Source organism: Penicillium arizonense (assembly GCF_001773325.1).
Source record: "Penicillium arizonense strain CBS 141311 chromosome Unknown PENARI_contig006, whole genome shotgun sequence".
Classification (NCBI taxonomy): Eukaryota; Fungi; Ascomycota; class Eurotiomycetes; order Eurotiales; family Aspergillaceae; genus Penicillium; species Penicillium arizonense.
The window spans coordinates 574,058-597,808 of record NW_019173283.1 but is presented as its reverse complement, the minus strand read 5'-3'; the positions used below and the strand labels follow the sequence as shown (position 1 = coordinate 597,808).

The 23,751-nt window shown below is 50.8% G+C and overlaps 5 protein-coding genes across 5 annotated transcripts; 2 read left to right on the top strand and 3 right to left on the bottom strand.

Moving 5' to 3' along the window:
• Positions 1-378: 378 nt before the first annotated feature.
• Positions 379-1,766, top strand: PENARI_c006G11731 (spherulation-specific family 4 protein; the record flags this gene model as incomplete). Its single annotated transcript, XM_022630645.1, has 3 exons — positions 379-605; positions 779-1,136; positions 1,446-1,766. The coding sequence occupies 3 exons, from the start codon at positions 379-381 to the stop codon at positions 1,764-1,766; spliced, it is 906 nt and encodes a 301-aa protein (XP_022489679.1).
• A 1,760-nt stretch (positions 1,767-3,526) lies between these two features.
• PENARI_c006G06450 (uncharacterized protein) lies at positions 3,527-3,701 on the bottom strand (the record flags this gene model as incomplete). The annotated part of the gene is made up of 2 exons (XM_022630395.1): positions 3,527-3,585; positions 3,653-3,701. 2 exons carry the CDS (start codon positions 3,699-3,701, stop codon positions 3,527-3,529), a joined length of 108 nt encoding a protein of 35 aa, XP_022489600.1.
• Positions 3,702-6,019: 2,318 nt separating this feature from the next.
• On the bottom strand, positions 6,020-6,973 carry PENARI_c006G06350 (endo alpha-1,4 polygalactosaminidase; the record flags this gene model as incomplete). Its single annotated transcript, XM_022630391.1, has 1 exon — positions 6,020-6,973. One exon carries the CDS (start codon positions 6,971-6,973, stop codon positions 6,020-6,022), a length of 954 nt encoding a protein of 317 aa, XP_022489943.1.
• Positions 6,974-10,211: 3,238 nt separating this feature from the next.
• On the bottom strand, positions 10,212-13,042 carry agd3 (putative extracellular serine-rich protein; the record flags this gene model as incomplete). The annotated part of the gene is made up of 2 exons (XM_022630655.1): positions 10,212-10,478; positions 10,541-13,042. 2 exons carry the CDS (start codon positions 13,040-13,042, stop codon positions 10,212-10,214), a joined length of 2,769 nt encoding a protein of 922 aa, XP_022489922.1.
• Positions 13,043-14,960: 1,918 nt separating this feature from the next.
• gtb3 (glycosyltransferase family 4 protein) lies at positions 14,961-23,721 on the top strand (the record flags this gene model as incomplete). The annotated part of the gene is made up of 3 exons (XM_022630474.1): positions 14,961-15,038; positions 15,125-15,214; positions 15,271-23,721. The coding sequence occupies 3 exons, from the start codon at positions 14,961-14,963 to the stop codon at positions 23,719-23,721; spliced, it is 8,619 nt and encodes a 2,872-aa protein (XP_022489485.1).
• Positions 23,722-23,751: the final 30 nt, after the last annotated feature.

Here is a 23,751-nt window from a genome sequence, read left to right as displayed (position 1 = left end):
TAATAGGGGCAAAAGCAAGCAAAATCGGAATAGAACCATCGGGCAGGATCCCCCTTGTGGACCATACATGCGGCTGGGCCTTGGGGATATCATTTTGTACATCGAAATGCCCTAGAAGGCCTCCACCTGGCTGGTACGTCAGGGCCTCAGCTCAAACGAAAAATAAATGTATTTTTATTATTTTTTTATTATTATTTTTTCTCATCTAAGACCCTTTCTGCATCCTGGGTCGAGACCCGCTCCGTATTTCGGCCGCAAAGTCTTGGGGGTGGCTAACTGCAACTCGTTTTGTTTTTTAGTTCTATCCAGATCCAGATATCTAGAGTGCTCTTGAATCCACTTCGTTCAACTCCCAACTCTGTAACAACGTATACCAATATGTCTGATACCTCGGAGAAACACGTGAGCAAGCGCGAATGTTTAAAATCCACTCGCTCTCGAATCATCTTGGCAATTGTCGCTCTCGTCGTGATTATTGCCGCTGTCGTCCCCTCAGTCGTTGTCACTACTCTTCACAAGAACAACAGCATGGGTCCTAAGGCTAAGGTCTTCGTGCCTCTCTACGTATACCCTGCTCCTGGGGCGTGGACGCCGCTGGAAAATGTGTATGTTCTAACACTTTCCATCCCACCCAAGCCATCCCCCCAGATCCCATATTGCATCTCAGGCGGCCGGTGGTCCGCCACACAATCGCATGGGGTTATGCTACGCCGTTCAGGCGCCAAAATTATCACATCTCCAGAAAAGAAATTATACCTAACTGCTATAAACGCCACAGTATCTCTGCCCACCCTGATGTCAACTTTACCGTCGTAATCAATCCAGGAAACGGACCAGGGCCTGACTCGCTCCCAGATGCGAATTATACCCGTGAAATTCCTGTTCTCTCCTCTTACGCAAATGTCCGTCTTTTGGGTTATGTTTACACCTCATACGCAAAGCGCAATGTTTCGGCCATTCGCAATGATATCCAGACTTACGCCGACTGGCAAACCAATTCCTCTAACCCCAACCTGGCGGTTCAAGGAATCTTCTTCGATGAAACCCCTCAACAATACGATGCCCAAACCTTGACCTACTTGCAAGGTCTGACTGACTTTGTCAAAGACCTGGAGGGCCTTGGTCCTGATAAATTCGTGAGTGCGATTCTCAAAACCCCCCATTGTTACCTTACCATACAACCTCCCTGTCTTTTATTCTACACTTGCATTTACGTTTCTTTATTTGCAATTCTGTTTTACCTTTCCCATTCCAAGGCTCCCTTTCCCCAGGCGTATCCAACGCCCACTCGCATTTCAAACTTGCTTTATTGCTTTTTCCTCTCCCCAAAACGTCTCCTATATTCCACATTTCCATACAGGTCTCCTCCAACCTGTGTCACATCGGGTTCCCCATCTGGGATAAACAGGCGAACCCCATAAGAGTAGAACTGACATGTCCCGCAGGTCGTCCACAACCCTGGGGCCGTCCCAGATTCCCGGTACCTGGCTACAGCTGACTCCACCGTCGTGTTCGAAGCAGCGTACAGCACTTTCCAGGAACGGCAAGGCGCGAAGCTATTCACAAGTATTCAGGATAGCAATCGCTCTCAGCTTTGCGCCATTGTGCACTCCGTTCCGGAGACTATTGAGGGCAAGTCGCTTCGAGGGCTTGTGAAGGAGGTGCGCAGGGTGGCTGATGAGGTGTACATCACTCATTTGTCAACCGACTACTATGCTTCGTTTGGGCAGAAGATGAACGAGTTTGTCGGTTTGATGGCGGCTTAAGTTGGTTGGTTCATTGGATCTATTTTGGTATTGGGGAGGCAATTGAGCGTGCAAATTGTCAAAGCTAGCATTCCTTGGTTCATGTTTCCGGTTTTGTAGCTATTTTCTAATGATTTACGATAACATGTCTTTTTTTGATACTTTTGGCCTCCTCAGGCAACAACTAGAGTGAAAAACTTTTGTGATTTGCCTGACAATCTTCTCTCTTTGTTTGGGTGATCGGGTTGACTCTGTCAAGGTGGAGAGCGTATAATACGCGGTAATTTTCAAATTTTCAAGTTTCCGCCAAGGATTCGATACATACGTTTCGACACTAACCTCTGAGGTGCATTTGTTCCGCCCATTCACAGAAACTTATGAATGGGGGTGGCAATAATGGAAAATCTGGTAGGTTCAAGAAGTCTTACATGGTGACTGGGACCGGATTTAAAATGTGGCATCCCCGCTGCCCTACAGGGGACTCGCTCTCTTTCTCTAAATACGAGATGACCGAACAACCTATATCGTCAGAACAAGAATATATCAGTGACGCTGACATTCCTTTCCCGGATCTCGATCCAGACTAGGGTCCTTTGCAATGTCTCTGAGTTACCGGGGAACCGATCAATCCATGAGACCTGCATATGGTGTCATGTACGCCCAGGCCCAATACCGGGTCGCGGTTTCGAAATCCCCCAAAATAGCCCTAGCAGTGTTGGCGCTCTAGTCTTGGCAAGGTATATCTGAGCCACGGGTGTTTCAACAGCATGGAGACCATCGTATCCCATTTTGTGAGACTGGTCTATTGCTGCATTAGTCTGGAACATGTTGAGACGAAAGTCTAAGTCGCTCTACTCAGCGCTCTCCTTTCAATCTCGTTCAGGTGTCGGTTATAGTGAGTCGTATGACTGAAACAGCAGCGTGGGACATAGCATAGGACCAAAATGTAGATTTTCGGGGTTTAGCACTGCCATAGCCCCAGTCATTAGGTACTATAAGTGAGAAAAAAGCACGATACAACGCTGCATTGAAACAGGAGCAATGCATATATGTACAACGTGGTCGAAGTACGTCTGGCCAGGTTCGAAAGTAGACCTGTTCCATTCCAGCGGAAACGGAGCCACAGTATATTCCAGGAACCAGACTGGTGAGACATGACGCACAGCTGTAAGGCGAGTCGCGCCTTCAATTCCCTGGGAAGCTCTTGCCCAGCCGCAATGCTACTGTAACGGATAACGTCTAACTGGGAGATATACTGGGATGAATGACCAATACGACGCAGGTTTATCCCTGCGTAAATCGCTGGATGATACAGTTAATGGATTCTCGATATGCCTCACCCTTGTCTCTTCAGCGCATGCTCTTCGGAGGTGATACCCCTGAGTTGGCCGCTGGTGGCGGAAGCCACCACCTCGTGGCATGGGTCGGCTACTTCGGGACCAGAGATGGCGATGGGGATTCGCAGACTTGCATGGCTGTCACTCGCGTGGCTGACAGGATTTACGATCTATCCCTTGGCTAGAACTGACTTTTGTAGTTGCCGAGCGTGCCTAGACAAATACAGTAGGAAGGTTTGGAAATCTCTTCTGTCGTGCATAAGCGAATTGACCCACTCAGAGACTAACACAAGGCAGTTCGCTAGGGTGCGTTAGTACCGCACTAATGGTATAAAGTACAAGATCGGCGTTGATCCAGTAATGGAAAGGAGGCCGGGATGGGTCCATGGCTGGGGCTTGCGGCGCGATCTGTTTTGAACATGCAAGGGTGGACACGCCTAGATCTCAAGATTTGGCGAACCGTTCTTTCTGCGTTCGCTGGGGCGCGAATGCAAGTTCAAGAGCTCGAAGTATAGGTTGCCATGCATAGTTAGTTCATTACAAGTGGCGAACCACATTAAGAAGCCGTACGGCCGAAATGACCATTCGCGCCGAGCTTGCTTGCGCCGCTTGGGACCATCGTGGGCCGACCATTCTGGAACTGTTAGCCTGGCGGGGACCACAACCGACCAGGCAACCCGCCACTTCGGATCGCCTCAGAGATAAGTTCCCACCGAGCTTTGATTCAGGGGGTGCGTGCAATGAAATTTAGACTCCTCACGAAGCCAACGGTAGCCTAAGTGAAGGTGATGATCAAGGCAACCGCCGAACATCCAAAGTGCATCGCCAATGAAGTCGAAGTTTCCGATGGTTCGTGGTTTGTGGTTCAGGAACCATGCAGATCCGCTCGGGAGCCGCTCGGGCTGCCGGTTTTAGCGCTTTCTCTTTCTATTACCTAGTCCTTTGCGTTTTTCGACCACGCGAACCGACGGGCTTAGCTTGTTTTATTGGAGTGTATATAGCAAAGGAATATGCCCGAGGCGACGTATACACGGCGATTCCGATCGGGGAGAAGACCGTGGAGCTAAGGAAAACCAGTCCGTGTTCATCGGCATTTTTATCGTGATATGTTAGGACTAAGAAAATTCTCTCGTTTGATATTATCTAACTATAAACGGTAGGACTTGCGAAGGGCACTCTGGGAATAAAATTTTACATGCCCAGGTACGATGTACGTGCGACTTTACTTTCAGCCCGCGGGTGAGTTATGCAAGGGCGATGGCTAGTGCCATCATCCCGTACCATAATATGTGATATATCCAACAGGATTGGTCGGTGAAACTCGTGTCTTTGAACAAATACAGACGAAGTTTGAGAAAACACAAGTTACAGTACGGGACTGATATTAATTACATGTATTGTAAATAATGTACTGTAAATGGCGACATCAAAAAGACGCAAACGAACCTTGCAAATACCGGCCGAATCCACTTCCCCAACTGCACACTAAACAAGCTAACAGTACCCCTTGAAACCTGCCCAATCAGATTCCCCGAGAGCATCAGACACCGCAGATGCCAAGACCGCCAAGACAACAATCGAACATCAACCACCGATCTGGTCACGAAAGTGCCCAAAGAGTCATTTGTCTTTCCCCACTACAACGGATCGCTGCATGGCCCATGTCCAATGAAGGTCGTCGCATATTGATTGATAGTGGCTCAGTTGAAACCTATCAACTAACAATCTACAAGAGACAGCCAAGGCAACAAAAAAAAACAAGGATGAACTCCTGTTTCTGGTAGTCAAAGAGCGAAATCAAGGATCCAAAACCAGCTTCCGAAGAAAGAAGCAACTATTGCCGGATGGGTGATTCCGTAACAAGCCCGTGCTTACCGGCCGAAATCATTCTGACACCTGTACTCCATACACCGTAAGAAAATCTGCTTCAGCCACACCAGGCACGCCAGGCACGCCCGGAACCGTTTCTAGTATGGGGTAATCCACTAGTTGCAGAGGCGTAGCTTACCGGGATACGTCGGATGTGAGTTAGCGAGGCATCCAGAGCCAAAGAACAGAACACGAGATCACGCGGTGGCTATGCGCGACGGGCGAGAGCGAGAGCGAGAGCAATTACACCTTGACTCTGCTTATGGGTGTGTGCTGCGTGTAGGTTAGTTCCTCATTCTTGCTGGCTATGGCACCAACTTTCCGGTGTGGAGTGAAATGCGCGAAGGCGATGACGATTACTAGTCAGTCTGAGTTGCGCCTCTACATGTACCCTTTTCGGACGTCACTAGCGACTATTGAAAGGCTAAGTTGCAATTGAGGTGCGAAATGGCGATTCGGTGCTCACATTGGTGTCGTGCTCAGTGAAGGTGGTTGGGTTGGTATGCTATGGCGCTTTTGGTTCCTTGGGCTTGCGTGATGTGGTTCTTTTGTCTGTTGTCAGATTTGTCTTGGATGGTTAGAAGAGCCGAAGTTGATACCGAATTGGTATACTCTGGCTCAATTGAGGAGGTTCATGCAATTCCATGGACTCGGGGAATCCGACGGTGTGCGCTGTGTGTTGGCATGGCGAATATGCAGTGCCGGATTATCCAGGGTTCTTGCAATATCTAGGCGTCATGCACATCGTTGCGAGATGCCTGTTTTCTTGTCATCCTTGGGGTCCAGCTGAGGTCTAACGCTTTGGGCGAACAGGGATGGAAGAGAGTGGAAGGGAAGTCTTAAGTGAAATTGTAAAAGGGAAGTTAAGAGCGAGGGTGTTGGATCCGATTACTAGACAACGCTTAGGATGCATGTAAAGAATGGATTTGCTATGTCATGACGCTATAAAGAACATTCATTGAAGCGAAGGTATCAGAAATATACTTCTTATTTATACATGCAACATCAACTCCCAATTAACGTAAAATAAATATGCACCAGGTCCGAAATTAAGTCTGCATTCCCAGATCAAGGGCAGTACTCAACCCAGTTGTTCAAGTTCATGTTTTTGATGACAGTCGAGAAGTTGCCTGAGCTGCTCGCAGTGCAAGCAGAAGACACCTGCTTGGTGGTGACAGAGATGTCGTTGTTGGTGTCACCCTTAGGATACTCGATGTGGAAGACAGGTTTGTCCGCGTCGATGAAGGCCGCATATGTATCACACTCGTTGTACTGAGCACACTGCTCATTGACACTCCACTGCATATTTCCAATGACCGAGCCAATGATATCTCCGCCGTTCTTCAGTCCAAGGGAAAGACCTCGGTTGTGAGACTGAGTCGCAAGCCAGTTCACGTAGTCGATAGACATAGCCTGGGTAAGACCAAGTCCGTTGTCATTATCGTATCCATCAATGTTGTCAGGGTCAACGCCATCACATCCCTTGGTGACGGCAAGATCAAGACGCTTCTGCATGATCTTGCGCACACTCGTGGACTGAAGGTTGAGCCACTTCTCGCCGGGCCAGTCGTCAAGGTTCTTGCCGAGGTCGGCCTTGTCGAAATCATTTGCGTCGGACCGCCAGTCCTCGTAGGTTCCAGCGGAGAAGTAGCAGATAACCTTGCGACCCATACCCTGGAGTTCGGAAATTATGGACTTGGGGTTGTCGAAGAGATCGATGTCGTAGATGGGCGCGTCGATGGAGGTGTCGTTCAGTGGGTATTTCAGCACGATCTGCCACTTGGTGCCAGCGGCGGGCTTCCATTTAACGGTCGTATTGGTGGGAACCGTGGTATTGGTGCCGCTACCGGTGTCATTGCCGCCGCTGTCGTTGTCGTCGTCTCCGCTGTTCAAACCGATGCCGAGTCCTGCGCCAAGACCAACGCCCAGTGCGACGACGATGAAGCCGATAGTTCCGAAGATGAGAACCTTCTTCTTGGTGGACCAGGCCCACCAGCCAGTCTTTGAGGAAAGTTCACCCATTGAGGAATAGTGTAGAGCTGAAAGAACGAGTGAGATAGAAAGAGGTGTCTTGGATGAGATCAGGTGTGTCAACCCCGCATACTCGATCAGATAAAGTGAAGGAGGTCACCCTAGGTACAAATAAATAGAAAAGAAAGACTTGAAGATCAGCTAGTTCGGGAGATGGGCATCTTTAAGCTTAGAGTAAGGGTGCCGGCTAGACCGGGCTGAGGCTGTGGCGATCCTTTAGGGCGGTTACAGCGATCGCGATCCGAATGTTACCCTGGGGAATGTAAGGCTAAGCCTCAGGAAAACATGTCAGAAGACCCTGAAAATGTGCCTTTCAATGGGAAACCTAGACGAAACAAAGAGTAGAGAATCTGGGAGCCTAGAGGCGGTGGAAGGGGTCGCCAAGAGCACTGAGCCACAGCATTTTGCTTCTTTGACTTGCAGAACTGGCAGAACAGACCAATTTACCGGGGGGGGAGGCAGCCAAGGTTCATTAGGGCGAATTAAGGTGGTGGAACCTGCTAATGCAATTGAATATCTCTGCCGAAAGATATTAAAGTGCAGAGTATATAGTACTTCGCAATATAGTGTCATTTGGGCAGCAAAAAAATTCTACAGTGTGAGCGAAAAATAATCGACGAGCCACCGCCAGTCAAGGACTTAGGGACTTCAGGGGGGCGGACGGTCGGATTGAAAATTGCCAAGGACATTATTACCATGCCCAAAAGACTGTGAAGCGACGGGCGTTCCTAGAGTACAGTAGCGCCGCCTAAAATAGACACTTCTAATCCCTTGGCTCTTTAGCTACATGAAAACAAAGAGTAAAATCTCTGTTCGCCAAGAATGACTACACCTGAACAGGCCTGGGGGCCGCCAAACGCCAGCCGAAGTCTATTATGAGCTTTACTGTATAATCGGGTCCATGACGTTTCGGACATCATTCGAGCTATAAGATGTGAGTCTTTTCGCCTGATTGCCCCGGATCAAACCGATCACGAAATGATGGCACCAGTGGCATTGGGCGGAAAATCTAAAAACATCAGAAACATACATTTGGAACATTGCCAATGGCCAAAGCAAACACCAATGCATGCGCTGGCAAGCGCCTCAGGTGTGAGGTGTCCAAAAGAGGACACAAATGTCCCGATCAGGTGGGGAGGTCGATTTTTTGGGTCGATCGGGTATTTTTAGTGGTATTTGTGTATTGAAATCTTCGGATCCGAGGCAATACACCGTATTTTGCAAATATATTAGCCCTAACCCAGAACTAAATCGGGGTCAAAACATTTGACTTTTGATGATCAGTCGACTTGCAAATCCGTCCGTGCGAATCCGGCAATTCGGATGAGATGATCATCAGTGACTTGTCGGGCCTGAATCATGGACAAGGAAAATCTCAAACCTTCAGGGGTCGCTTACACCGGGATAAGCAATGGGGATTTCAAATTCGAATCACGCCCTGACAAAGGGGTATTGTACCAATGTATCTGTGTCGCTTGACTTACCCCTCGGATTTTACAGACCCGCACTCCAAGACCCGTGAAACCATTACTATCTACGTTTTGGGCTGTCAAGCCGAGGAGAGTACCTAAACAAGATGGAAAACACGCTAAAAAACGCTAAAGACGCTAAAAAGTATGGCGCGCGGATCTAGTCCCAGATAACCCAATCGCTTGATTCTCCCCTTCCCGCAAATCCATTGGACGCCACACCCGCCTACTGAGACAGATGATTAATAAACGAGTCGAGAGTAGACGGGGAACCAGGAGCCATCATCCCGTTCCAAGATCGCGCTTAGGTGGTTTAGTAGTGACAAGTCATCATGAATTACGTTTATCCTTTGATCAGACGATGTAAAGTCAGAAGTGAGAAGTAAGAAAATAAACCTTGTCTCGGGTAGTCGCAGTGAAGCTGACAGCCGAGCCTGCAAGCAAATTTTTCTGTTTTCTTCCATGCTTTAGGCTACTTCTTACACACCCCGCACTGCATGGCTGAAGATGCAGGGATGGGGAACAGAAAGACAGGAAAAACGAAAAGCCGGACGAGGTTACATGTAAATGGCAAATGTAGATGTACATTGTAACCTCCGAAATATGTATCTCGGACTTAGATGGTAGGTACTGTAAATGGTACCTAGGTCCCTACATTAAACCCGAGGGCCACGCAATAACGCCGACACGGGGAAGCGGGATGGTGGGATGACTTCAATGTCTGGGCATGCACCCCCCGTCTCTATTCTCCTGAAATGGACCCATTCTGCGGTCAATTCTTCCACTTTGAGCCTCCTTGCTGACTCAATCGAGGACCCGGTGCATAGGCGAACATCGTATACATGCACTCCACCGCCACCGCGTGGACCGTGGGGATTGCCCTATGCATCTACAGGGTACCAAATCAAAGCAAAGCAAGACATGCTGTGCCCAGCGCAACAGGGCAGATTGGATGGTACAATGGGCTTGCAGGTTTCTTTTTTCTTTGCTTGGCTGACGAGTACATGTAGACTTCTGAGACATAATACAGATTTTTTATTCCCCGAGGGATCATTGGGCACGGATGTGATTGTTTGGTTGACGGTTGGAGCGGGATTTTGAGAGACAAGTTGGGATCTAAGACATCGTATTGCTGGTCCAGATGGGCCCTTGATCGCTACCTTCTTGTCAAGGACGATTGGGTTTTTTACGGAGTTTAGCCTCATCTGTAGGACCCGTTTTTCTTTTTTTACTCTTTTCTTTAGTATACACTGTACTTATATGATTCAGAGAAGAGATTTTTCTGGAAAACTTTTCCTGGGGTTTCAAGCCGAGAGACGCGATGTGCGGGAACATTGCACATGGCATTGCAACCATTGTTGCTTCGGACCTAAGCGCGGGAATACTGTCCGTCCCATTGTCAGACCGCCGGATGGCATGTTAGAGTGAGCACATATAGACCAGTTTCTAGTTTGGGAAGGAGATATGGATTCGACTTGCCAATTTTGATATCGTTGAGATCGGGAAAATGGTTTTCTGAAGAAATCATTGAATATTATAGCTTAAGTATACTTCATGTTCTTCCAGGCATTATGAAATGTAGGGCGTTCAGTCTTCGTATCAGTAAAAAAATAGAGGGTTTTCCTTCGCATATATGGACACCATTATCGACATCTTGAAACAATATCCACAACATTATCCGACAAATTAGGTGATCAACAAAATGCTTGGAAGTATATCAGCTCGCCAAATCAAGACGAGTCAATTCTCTTCCGAGGCTTTTAGAACGAAATGGGAGTGGAAAGAGTGAAGGTGACCGGGGAGCCAGAAAGCTTGACCCAGACGGTCAGGGGATCGGCACCGAGCTGCTCAGTGGTGAAGCCCTGGGTGCTGGTAGGAGCAACAGGGAAGGTCACCGGGATGGGCTCAGTGCAGGTGTTGCCGGTAGCAGAGACAGTAATGGCGGTGATCTGCTTGTTGTTGGTAGCGTACTTGAGAGAGTAACCACACTTGTCACGGTTGAAACGGGCCAGGAAGGAAGCGGACAGCTATAACGGGTCAGCAAATGAACAACACACTATCCAACGTTTCGTGAAGAATCTTATCTTACCTCCTGTTGGGTGAGAGTGATGATGGGCCACTCAGCGAGACGGACGAACTCCTGAACCTGGGTCTCAACCCAAGCCTGCATGATACTGTACTTGCCGCTGACACCGTTAATGGTAATGGGGTCAACGTCAGCGTTGCGAAGGTTGGCCTGGTGGAACATGTAGCCATCGTGGTAGAGACCGAACAGGTGACGCATGGTGTCAGCCTTCTCGGTGGCCAGGAGGTCGGCAAAGGTGCCACTACCAGCCGAGGTGTCGATCCACTCCTGGAGAGTACAGGCAGGGGTATCACAGTTATAGTAGATACGGGTGGCCCAGCGGGGGTTGACCTGCATACCAGCGAAGCCGTTTGCCTCAACGGTGGTGAATAATGGCCACATGGCGTTCTGAGTGTTCAGAAGAGCAGGACGGGTGTTGTCACCAACACACTGGGTAATGCCACGTTCCCACCAGGCGCGGAGAGCATCGCCGTTGTGCAAACCGGTAATGGCGGGAGGGATAATACCATTAGCAGTGTAGTGAACTGCCTTGTCAATGCCGACATCAGCTAGCCAGGCCTGGTTGAAGGTAATCTCGCGGAGGACGTCAGCGTAGGTGGCGTTGTTCTGCTCCTCGTGAGTGAAGGTGTGGGAGATGTGACCGAACTTGTTCAGGTTGCTCGGTGTGGTCCACCAAATGAGGAGCTCATCCATGTTGCTGCAAGTGGCGCTCCAGTCGTAGGCCTTGGGGGTAGTGGGCCACAGGTCAGTGCCGCTTCCAATGGGCTTGATCCACTCAAGAGGGGTATCGGCAGGCGACTCGTACTCGATGGCACCATTATTGCAAGCAGTGTTGCCAGCGTCGGTCGAAGAAGAGTTTTCGATGTTTCCGTTACCGTTGTGACCAACTTCAACATAGTAAGAACTACCAGCGGGCATTTTGGCGTTGATGATATCAGTCCAGCTAGCAATGTTGGTCATATCCTCGGGGCGAATACGGAAGGTTTTACCAGCCGGGTAGTAAATGTCAGACTCGAGGAACATGTCATCAATCTGAGTGTTCAGGTTGACGCGACGGTGACCAGCGTAGAGTCCGCGGGTAATCCAGGTAATCCATGCGTGCTGCAGGTAGCTGGAGGTAGCACTCCAAGTAGTGTCGAAACCAATGAAGAAGGCCATCTGCTGACGGCCATCGAAGTCGTTGATGACGGCAGCGACACTCTCGGTGTCAAAGCCAGTAGTGGGAGCAAAAGCGGCAATCTTCTTGGTCGAGGTGGTGTTGCTGATAGAGGCAGGGTAGTGCCAGAGACCACTGGTGCTAACACCCGCACCGGTCTTGAGACCGGAGGTGGGGAAGTCACTGATATCACTGAAGGAGATGAGCTGCTCGATACCATTACAGCACCCACCAAGAGCGGTGGAACCGTAGTTGGGACCGGGGTAGACATCATATTGGACCATTCTGACACCGTACTCGAGCTGGTAGGCATAGAGCTGGTTCCACTGATCAGTGGTCAAGGCACTCTGGAATCCAGCAGTACCATAGTCATAGCTGACTTCAGAAGCAACGACAATACCGCCAAAGTTTCCGCCGGCAGTACCGTTGAGGGCAGGGAGAGCAACACCACCAGAGGGAACAATCAGGCTGGTGAACGGAATACCGTAGGCATTAAGACCGGAGCTGGCAACACCAACCGAGGCAGCATCTCTGGCGATGACCAGGATGTTAGCTGCGACAGCAGCGTGGCTGAGAGGGGTAGCAGAGGCTGAGACTGAGGCCGAAATGGAGACAGCAGTGGAAGACATGCTGGGAGTCACGGTAGCACTTGAAGACAGAGGAACAGACGAAATTGCTGAGGATGAGACAGCAGAAGACGAAGCTACTGAAGACGAAGCAACTGATGACGAGACAGCAGACGAGGAGGCAGCTGAAGACGACAAAGGCGTGGAAGAAGCGGCAGACGACGAAGAGACGGTTGAGGAGGACAAAGGCACAGATGAAACAGCACTTGAAGAGGCGGCACTTGAAACAGGCGACGAGGATGCTGGGCTAGATGAAGCCGGGCTGCTGGACACAGGAGAGGAAGCAGAAGCACTTCCAGAAGGTGAAACAGCAGAGCTAGAGGCCGGGCTCGAGGGAGTAGAAGTAGCAAGAGGGCTCGAGGAAGGTGAGACAGTAACAATGACAGAGCTTGAAGTAGAACCCGACGGGATGGAACCCGAAGAGGAAACGGTAATGAATGTAGAGGGTGCAGGGGTACTGGTGGGGACAATGGAGGATCCGCCAAGAGACGACGACAACGACACAGACACAGACCCAGATGGGGTCAATGAAGGAGTAGAAGTAACGACAGTAGAGCTAGTCACACCAACAGAGCTGCTGGGAGTGCTAGAAGGGGTGGAAGTCGGGGGACGGTAGGCGATGACAGTTGGAGTACTCTTAGGCCAAACACCTGGGGCGGAGTCGCAGGTTATAAGACCATAGAAGCAGCCGACCTTCAGGGCCCAGACTGGAACGGCGACCATCTTGATCGTATCCAGGCACACACTTGAAAGGTCACACGGAGCTAGATATGCAAGCCTGTACCACTAACGACTGACAGCTAGGGAAATGCGATGCGATGTATGTAAACGAATGGAATTGGCTTGCGTGTGTCTACCCATAAGTGCATGATCGTCATCTTTATACAATCCCTGTGGAGTAGGTTACGGGCGCAAAGACCTATCGCCTTTTCTAGCTAACTATTTTAGTATGTCCGTACAGAAGATTTGATCTCGCACAGAGCCGAAATCTCACTAGGTTGCGCCCATATGTTCTCCATGTGGCGTCAAGCGATGGGATGGGATTGACTACGGCAAATTGGCCCTATTTCCCGGGGAGACGAGATCCGATGAGTTGGGAATGGGGCATTAGAGAGACACATGTAATGTGCTTTAGCGAATGGCCACGCATACGATTGGCTAATCACCAATTGTCCTTGGCAGGGCAGGGGAGCAAATTTACTGCAGGGGTCGCCATGGCTTCGGTGGATTCGAGTAATTCTTTTTTTGGTCTTGGGGGAAAAATAATAATCTGATAATTGGAAGGAAAAGACTGTATTAAAGACTGTATTAGGCAATCGACTCGACGAACCGAGACATGAAAGACGCCAACGCCAAGCTAAAAACTCCGAGAGCAGGCACATTGATTTGAATGCGCTGTTCGGGCTCGGCATCGCCGCAAAGACCTATTATCGCCGAGTGCACAGCCTGGACTTGGGGCTCTTACAAAGTCCAAGTTCGGAACACATCCAGACTTGGCGTGGGGAAAGGGGCATTAATGTATGTAGACCTGATTAGGGAGGTGGACATGTATAGTAAATACGAGGTTCTCGGGTACGGTACCGCGTATGGTGTGACGGTGTAATTTGCAATACCTGTCTGTACATGTATGCCAAATTCTATTCCCGACCACTTCCCACTTCCCCTTGGAGTTTTGCTGCACTCTTAGTTTCAAATCACTTCCCCGCTACGCGAATTTCACCATTTTCTTTCTTTCTGTTTTGCGGGTGCCGCCAAGGCTTCACCATTACCGGTCGGTTCTGTCCCGCGAATCCTTGCCTTCTAGCCCGTGTCTAACAGCATGCATAATTTATTTAAATTTTCATATTTTCTTTTTTCTCTTGCAGCCGAAGGCGAAACACGAGAGAATTCGATACATGAGAATTGAGACCAGTAACTAGTAGACCAGAATGCAGAATGGATAGCTCCCCGGAAGCACAGCTTGCGTTCAGGTACCCGGCCCAAGGCTTCGGAACGACGACTCCGGTCAATAAATATGGCCACGATATCGATCGCATGGTTTTGCCACATACACATGGCACTGTACTGAAGCATGCATGGCCCCACTCACCTGTCTCATCGGTCAGCCCTGGTGCGTCACTTAGGCCTTTTTAGTCCTGCATCTAACAAAAGACTTAGTGTGCTATTTTTGCCCCGTGTTTTTTAGATATCCTCCTCACAAACGCCTAGACTCCCCCAATCATTAATTTTTTGGGTCTTTGTCCTAAAACAGTCTAAAGAGGCGAAACCATATATATTTTTTTTTCAAGCCCCTTGACTACAAACTTGACAAGGGACCCTGGGAGGCGAACTTATTACTTGCGAACTTATTACTTTCTGTGAAGCTTAGAGAAGTGGGTATTCACTTTAGCCACTGTCCCCCCACTACTCTTTTTACCTTATACCCTGTCGACCAAGCTCCTTTGTGCTTCTCCAATTCTATCTTGTGTCGCCATCCGTCGCTTTTCACACCTGAGGACAAAAAGTATAGTCATTCGTTCAACCATGTCGCTATGAGTGCTTGAGAACGTTTCAGCTCCATTAGTAACAGGTTATCTCCGACCTTGTTCCTCTTATATTACGTCCAACACTTGTCGAGACGAGGACACCTCGACACCTCGCTATGACGGAAAGGGAGCTCCTTCCTGTGCAGGTCCACCCCCTGGGCTGGGGTGCCATGAAAGGGCATTGGTGGCAGTTTGTATGTTTATTCTGGTCCCTTTTACAACCTGACCTTGAGCATTCACGGTGGATACGTGGAGACAGCGGTTCTGACAGTTCTTCTAGATATTTATCGGAGTTCTGCTACTAACCGTCACTATCGGAACGGTATCTATTATATGGTCCGGAGCGCGAAGACTCATGAAATACTACAAGGTAACAGCAGCCCGAGAATTCGAATGCTTTACATATTAACTCGAGTTCATCTCTAGTCGAGACCGCCATCAGACACTGTTCCCTCAAATATCTCGAAACGCCTCGCCCAACTAGCAAACCGTGAGCTCAACCTTGTTGACACACGTGCACGCAGGGGAAAGCCCTTGAGCTTTGGCGTATATCTCGGTGGGTTCGAAAACCCACCCACTGCTTCACAAGAACGACTGCTGGAAGAGTGGGATCTTCTTATCCTTGATCCATTCCAGCCCGGTGTTTCCAAAGCTATCTCCAGACATGAACGTAGCCAAGTACTGGGGCGCGTCGATTTCGCCCGACTCGTTGCCCCGAAGTCCTCAGCCCTGACCGTCATCGAGACGGTCGAGGAACTACTCGCAAGCAGTTTCAATGAAACAAAGTTCTCTGGTATCCTTCTCGCCAACTGGGAGGATGTTCTCTCCCCCGCTATTCGCAGAAAGTTGCTCGAGATAATTAGCAGTCTCGGTTTGGCAGTCTATCTCGAGTCAGCACCTCCGCATTTCTTGGAAGACAGAACGGCTGTTCAAACCGATGCCGTTGCCGGTTTGGTTATTCGCAATGCCAGCGTCATGCCTGAGGGCGAGAAGCGCGACTACTTCGCCATGGCCGAGCTTCAATCAACCATTAAGGCGTTTGTCTCCGAGTCTTGCATGAGAGATTTTATTGTGATGGCCTGGGAAACTATTGACGATAATGTGACGGTCACCAACGCGATCGTTCGCAGATCTCTTCAATGGACCAGCTTCTACAGCGCAATTACCTGGATCGGTCCCGAAGCTGCTTTGCGAGATGCGGACTTGAATATCACGACTCTCGAGCCTCTTCCAGCCTTCGGATGGTTGAAAGAAGCCGAGATTATGAAGGCTCATGACACCTGGCGTTCCAACCTGAACATCCTGCCTTCGCCTGATATGAACGATGGTTGGGATGCACTCCAGCCCCTTTTCCCTGCTGTTAATGAGCTGCTTGATTCCGAAGAATACAACTCCAAGGCCCCCGAAAGCCCGACTGCTCGACTGCGTGATCCCCCTGAATGGGTTGCTCAGGTCAAATCGCAGGGTAGCCCTCTCTCGATCTCCATGTCGGGAATGGCGTACAAGTCTCTCGGTTGCTTCCCTCTCGGTTCCGACTCATCACCGATGGTCTTTGCGGAAATTGTTCAGTCCCAGCAGCGTCTCAAGTCTCTCAACCTGCTCCATCCTGTTCCAACGGCAAAGATCCAGAGCATCGGACTTCTCCTTCGCCAATTCCATGACAGCCTGGACCTCTCCGGGGATGAAGATGAGCTCGCCAATTCCATCAAGGAACTTGCGAATTGGGCCTCTAATGATCTCCTGCATGTGAACCTGGCTCTCGATTCTGGTCTGCGCAAGAGCTCCGATTTCCGCTTCTGGGCTGTCTATGAGATGGATAATGAGGGTATTGAGATTTACGTATCCAAGAATGCCCAGGGTCTTGCTGGAACCATTCTCCATACATATCTGTCAGCCAAGGGATTCCCTCGGCATGTTTGCTTCGAGGCTGAGGCCACCTTCGCGACCTGGTCTAAGGATGTTTCCGCTGAAACTGGTCTCCCCCGCCGATTGATTCAGGATATCGATGTTCTCACTCCCGAAGAACGCCTCCTCATGTTGCAGCATCTGTCTTTGACCGATGTTCACAGCGAGCTGGTCGAGGTCATCTGCGCTTATATCCGCAAACAACTTATGGATGCTCCTTCTTTCGCTCTGTTGAAGGCACACAACACCGTTGGTTACCTCGATCAGTCTGTCTCCCCCGAGGAACTGATCAGGTCTCGTATCGAGTGGTACCGAGACCAAGGGTGCAAGCATCCTTCCGTCAAGGCATGTCTTTCTCTTTTCAACCAAGTCGACACTGTGCTTGGTCGGGTTCTGAGAGTGCGCCGTGAAGATGACCTTGCTACTATCACTAATGGACTATGCGCACTTCTCAAGGGTGGCTCTGTTGACGCTTATATCGACATAATGGCCCTCGCGCTTTTCTGTGCGGCGAGAAAGGGTGCCTTTGACGAAATTTACCAGGAAGTGACCGATCGCAACCCCTTGTTTAACAATCATTCCGATCAAGCTGCCGCATTTGCCGAGTCATTCGCTCTTGGTTCCCGATGCGAGGCTTACTTCGATGTTTCTCCGAGTGTTTTCGGTAGGCTCTTGTCCAATCGGTTCAGAGCCTACTACAACGAACACCAGCCTCCCAACTGGGCGAACGGTGCTCCGCAGCTTGCTACATCCTATGCTGGAGCCCAGATCGATGTCAACCCGGATGAACAGCCCAAGGTTATGCGTGGCTACCAGCGTTTTACCTTCCTGAGTGTCTTCGCCATCCCGGCCTTGATTGATATCATCTTGCTCACCATGATCGGTCGCGGTCTTTATCTCTCTGCTGCCATGAGCGACGAAGAACAAGACAGCGCAACATGGGCCTTGATGATTTCCTTGCTGCTTTCTGGTGCAATTGGTACCTGGATCGCATGCGGTGGTCCTTACTACCTCATCTCAATGGCCTTTGCAGCTGCTAACATGTTCGTTCTCATCCGCTTGATTGCTGGTATTGCCTTCACTGTCGCTGGCGGTTTGATTGGATTCGTCGCCATCTCAGCCGTCAGAAGCCCTCGTGCTGGTATAATCTTCTACCTCTATCTGATTGCTCTGACGATCTACTTCTCGACCTTTGCCTCGCTCGCTAGTTTCAGCTATCCCGGATCAAGCTTTTTGTCCGGTCGCAAGGCCATTATCTTTTGCATGCCGATCCTGTTCGTGTCGCCGATCATCACCACCTGGGCCGGCAACGACTCAGCAATCTATCTCGCCGTCATCTACATCTTCATCGGTGTGCTCTTGCTCTGCCTGCGTTCGGTTACCTCCAAATGGGTCACCTGGTACCAAGACATCCGGCGCACTGACGATACTGAAATCCGCAAGTGGTACATCAGTGCGTATGGCCACGATGACGAAAAGGTCTTTGCGAACATGAGTGACCCGGCTGCCCTCAAGCTGGCAAGAGAGGCCCTGTCAAAGGATGTCCTTGCCGAGCAAAAGCGTGGCATGTTCTCCAAGGCAACCAAGGATAAGCTGGTCTTCGAACTTGCTCGGGATTGGGAGTCGACCAACTTCCTTCTCGACTGGTACTGTCGTTATGCCGATGTCCCGCGCCCAATCGCGTTCAGTTCTGGTTGGAACATCCAGACAAAGGTCGCATTGGACGTTCTTCGCAACTCCCAGAAGGGGCTCCGTCTGCACAATGCATTCGTTCACTGGCGCCAATCGAGCAAGGAGATCGGATGTGGTATTCTCTACTTCGTGATTGCCCTTCTCGATAAATGGATTCAAATGCTCAGTGGTGATCGCATGCTTGGTTATGCTGGCGCTGTGTACGACCCGAACGTGGACGATGCGGCCCTGAGCGAGGCGAACCGGATGGCTGTTGGCTTCGCTCTTGCCTACTACCTGATTGGAGCTGTTCTCATTGATACCAAGGCTCAGGAACTTCACGACGCCCTTGGCAGCAAGACTCCCACCTCTGTCAAGTCTGCTAAGGATATTCGGATCGCCCAGAAGAAGGAAGTCGAGCTCCGTCGTAAGGTCTACTGGCGGGTTCTGCTCCGTTTCCTCCTGTGGCATGTATGGAGTCTGGCTCTAGCAACTGCTCTCATTTGGTCTTTCCAGTCATTACGCCAGGGTATGACCATCTTCTTCTCCTACGTTCTGGCCTACACTGGTTTGATCTGGTACCAATACACCAAGATCTTCACCGGTCCTCATGCGCTCAAGCCTCTCATCACTGGTATCTGCGTCGGATTGCCAGTCGGTATCGCTCTCAGGCTCTGCCTGCCTCACAACCGGTACTCTCAGATCATCGGTCTTGGAGCTGCCACTTGGACTGTTGCCTTCCTGTCTATCTGGAATGCCAAGATGGGTATGCCCAACAAAGTTGACTCTCCGGTCGAGCTTGGGCGGACCTTCCACGCCTTCACAACGCCCTGGTCCGACCCTGAGTGGTCTCAGCAGGAACTCCAAACTTTCTTCGAAAACTACTCTCTGCTTCCATCTGACTCACGATTCAAGCTCAACCCTGCTGTTCACCCCGGTGTCGAGATTAAGAGTGCTATGACGTCTCGCAGAGAGGAACTCCGCATTGAAGAGGCCTTTCCCACCTCCAAGGAAATTGTTAACACTGCGATCTCCTCGTGGGAAAAGGGCGACATTGTTATCGAGCTTGTTCCAATAGGCTCCCTCGGACCCGGTATCCGTGCTTTGAGTTGCAGCACTGGTAATCAGTTGAAGCTGGCCATCAGTGTTGGAGGTCTTCTGGATGAGCGCCTTGACATCAGTACAAACTGCCAGGTCATCGCCGAGACTCTACTACACGCTGTCACTGAGCTCATGATGGGTGTTCCCCACGAATACGCATCATTGGCAGGATCAATTGTCTCCGGTGGAGTCACACACACCATGGCCCGACAGCTTCGTGAGGAGGCCAATACCTCCACCGTCGTTCGTTGGGCCAAGAAGGAGCTTCTCCGACAGCTCTGCCTTGGTTTCGAAGCTGATATTCACTGGGACAAGCTGCCTACCGAAGTTCGTGATGTACTACTGAAGCGTTGCTTAGGACAACAATGCAGTCTCTCTAACAGCCAGCGACAATGGCTTCAGGAAAGCCTGTGCACCTTTGACACCAAGGATCTTGACATCCACGTTGCTCGTTGCAACCTTGGAGCAGCCACCGCGATCAGTGTTCTCGACTATGCTCACTGGGGAACCGGAGAAGCCGCTCTTCCCAAGGAATCCGAGACTTCTGAGTACATTTCTTATGTGCCTCGTAAGCTCCCGCTTGTGTTGTCACTGTTCAGAACACCCTTGAGCTACATCTACCATAAGCTGGGCACAACGGTCAAGTTCTTTGTCGTGGCTTTGATCGCAGACCCGGAATTCCAGAGAGAGTTCAACCACGTCACTCAGCCCCTTCCTACCGTTGTCCGTGTCCCTACTGTCTTCTTGTTTAACTTGTTTTGGGTTTACTCCAAAGTTGTTCAAGACTTAGGCTTGTCATTCTTCCTATTCTACGGTCGCCAGAACGTCAAGCGTCTGTGGGAAGAGACCAAGGGCATGACTATCCACATCAAGAAGAGCAGAGTCATTGTTCAAAGTCTGGACGGCACTTTCACGGCATTCCGGCATCATGAGATTGACGGTGGCTTCAAAATCTACCACTATGCAGGCGACCACAAGACCGAGCCTAAGGAGGTTAAGGCACTGAAATATGTCAGCACCTACTCCGGTGAGATGTTGCTTCTTGTCAAGCAGGAGTTCAAGGATGGCAAGGTCACCAACGAATACCACTACGACTACCAATCCCCGACTAAGAAGGGCTTCAAGCTTGGCAAGTCTTCGGCTCGCATTCCGTTGGGCCGTCGCTGCGTTTCCGGTGCCAATCACCTGCAAAGTGTCCAGTACAACCGAAAGGGTCTCATCGAATCTGGCTCATACATGAAGGATGGTAACTTGATCCGTTTCAAGTACCACTATCGCAAGAACCCCCGTTTCGGTGATGAGCTGCTCCGCGCTGAGTTCGTCTTGTCTCACATCAGCTGCACAGTGTCTTGGTGTGCGCCTCCCCGCCGTCATCCCGAGAAGGTTGAGCGCTGGATTCCTCATTCTAAGGTTACAGAGGCCAGCTTTGTTCAGGGCGCCGATGTCTATGAGAGCCGCTGGCTGTATGACCACAAGTTCCATCCCACGATCTTCACAACTATCAACGGTCAGAAGGTTCAGACCCCTCCCATGATCGAGCATGATTACCTGGGTGTCCTGGCCAAGCCGAAGTATACCAGCTTTGTGCATGACAACCCCCTCTTCTACTGCGACAGTCTCCAGTCAAACCTGTTCACCCGCACACTTGGATTGACCAAGAAGCGCTTCGTGGTCTCAACTTCTCGTGCTCGCTCTCTTATGTGGAAGGCCTGGAAGGACCGTGTTGACTTCGACGCCATTATTGTCCGCTGGATGGATGACCGTATTCTACGCAGAGACCGAGTCCTTGCTCCATACTGGCGCAGTCGTGACTGGGGTAACCTTGGATCTGCAAAGAAGTACATGGATCTCCGTGCCGACGCCATCATGGCTAGTGCCGATCTGGACGACAACATCTCCAGCTGGACTCCACTCGCTGTGAAGATCACCGATTTGCTCAACTTCGGCCCTGGAGGTGACGCTGTTGTCAACACTCGCTCTAAAAATTTCGGAACTGATACTGACAAGACCCTGCACGTCATGGCCGCTGACAATGGTACCTGGCCCAATGAAGGTGGTGGTGTCTCTGCCTGTCGACGAGACATGATCAACTCCCTGCGAACCATCAAGTGGCACATGATTTGCGAGTCTGCGAACGACTTTGGTGTTCCCAAGCACCAGACCGAGCAGAACATCCAGTCTCTCAAGCTGATCCCTCTCTGGGGTATGGATTTCCTAACGCCAACTCACGGTTTGTTCCATAACAAGCTGGATGCTGAGGTCGACAATGTGACTTCCGCCAGCGAGTTTGATATCAAGATGAACTTTATTCCGATCCTGACAGCCTTGGTTAAGGGTGCGCGCGCAATCAACCTCACGAAGGCCGACATTCACCAGGCAACTCGTGCTTTGGTGAACCTCAACACATACTTCCAGGAATCCCGTCATTGGACCCAAGTGTGGAACAGTGAAACGGTGAAGCAGAGCTGGCGTGAACTGTGGCTTACTCAGGAGATGTCGAATGCCATGCCATCGTCGGAGTGGTTCGACACTGAACTTCCTACGCTGGCCGCTCTCGATGTCGCCCTGGAGCTCTGGTACCGCTATCTCTTCATTTTCTCGATCCCTGTTCCTGAGAAGATTCCTTCAACCTTCCAAGCCTCGCACCACAGTGTCAGCGCCTCATATGGCGTTGTCTGTAAGATCAAGCGCAAGTGTACTCTGCAGATTTGGGATCACGCTATCAGTTGGCGTGAAACCAACCTGTGTCTGTCATCTGCACTCTGCAAGCTCTCGCCATTTGTTCGTAACTCGCTGCTTGGATTGATGCGCATTACCTCCGTCCTGACTCTCCACCACGCCGATATCATCCTTCCCTGTGCGGACTTCTTCAATCCCGGCTGGGAGGTCGAGATTGGTACATGCCAGGGAACAATTGAACATCGCAACGTCTTCCGTCGCAAGATTGATCCCGTTGTCAACGGTATCACTGACATGCAGAAGTTCGCCCCGGTCAAGGAAATCAAGTCTGAGCGCCCGACTGTCACCATGTTGTCTCACGTCTGGTATGCCAAGGATATCAAGATCGCCCTTCTCGCTGCCGATATCATCATCAACCAGTGGAAGTTCGACGATTACCACCTGGACATCTATGGTGCCATCGACAAAGCCCCAACATACTCCACTGAATGTCAAGAGATCATCGCCTCCAAGGGTCTCCGCGGTAAGGTCACACTGCGCGGAACTGCCGACCCCATGAAGGTCCTGGAGAACACCTGGCTCTTCCTCAACTCGTCTCTGTCCGAGGGTCTCCCTCTCGCTCTAGGCGAAGCCGCTCTCACTGGTGCTCCCGTAGTCTGCACAGACGTCGGTGCCTCCCTCCGAGTTCTCAGTGACCCAGATGACTTCTCCCGGTTCAGTGCCGTGGTCGCACCCAATGACGCCCTCAACCTTGCAAAGGCCCAGATCGGCATGCTCGCCATGCTCGGCGAATGGAGCAAATACAGTGACGACACCGAGCCCGCACCAGTCCTGACCAACTCCCCCACCGCAGAGGACGTGGCAGCCATCACCCGCCGCATGTACACAAAGAGCGAGCACCGCCGTAAGCTCGGCATGATGACCCGCAAGATCGTCCAGAAGTCCTTCAGTGGTGACCGATACCTCCGTGAACACGAGCAGATGCTCTGGATTGGCAAGTCCGCCAAGATGATGGCCAGCCGCGCTGCAGGTGATCCCATCGAGCCCGCCGACGTGGCAGCCGCCATTGAAAACGGCGTCGATGAGGAGATCATCACTATTCCCCGTGGTGCTGTGTCTGGTGTCTCCACCCTCTACAGCTCTGTCTCTCACGTTCCTGGTCGTGGTGGCTACCACCGTCCTATGTCTGATATCTCAACCATGAGTATGAGCAACGTCTCCACCGATGCCGAGTCCTTCGCTCGTCTGCCCGTCTTCGCTCCTAGACAATCTATGATGTCTACTGGTGGCTCCCCTGGCAACAGATCTCCCATGTGGACTTCCAACCACCGCCTCTCTGTCCTGGGCAGCCGCGCCCACTCTCCTCGCCCTCAGTCCCATAGCCGCTCTATCTCCACTGCGGGTCGCGAACAGATTCGCGGCCTGCACCGTGAGGATTTCGCCCCATACCGCAACTCTGATGTCAGCGTCGTCATGAGAGATGAGTTCATTCGCTCTGGCGGCCTGCTTCCCAGTGGTTAAGGGCCCCATCTTTCGTGTCTTCTGACACTC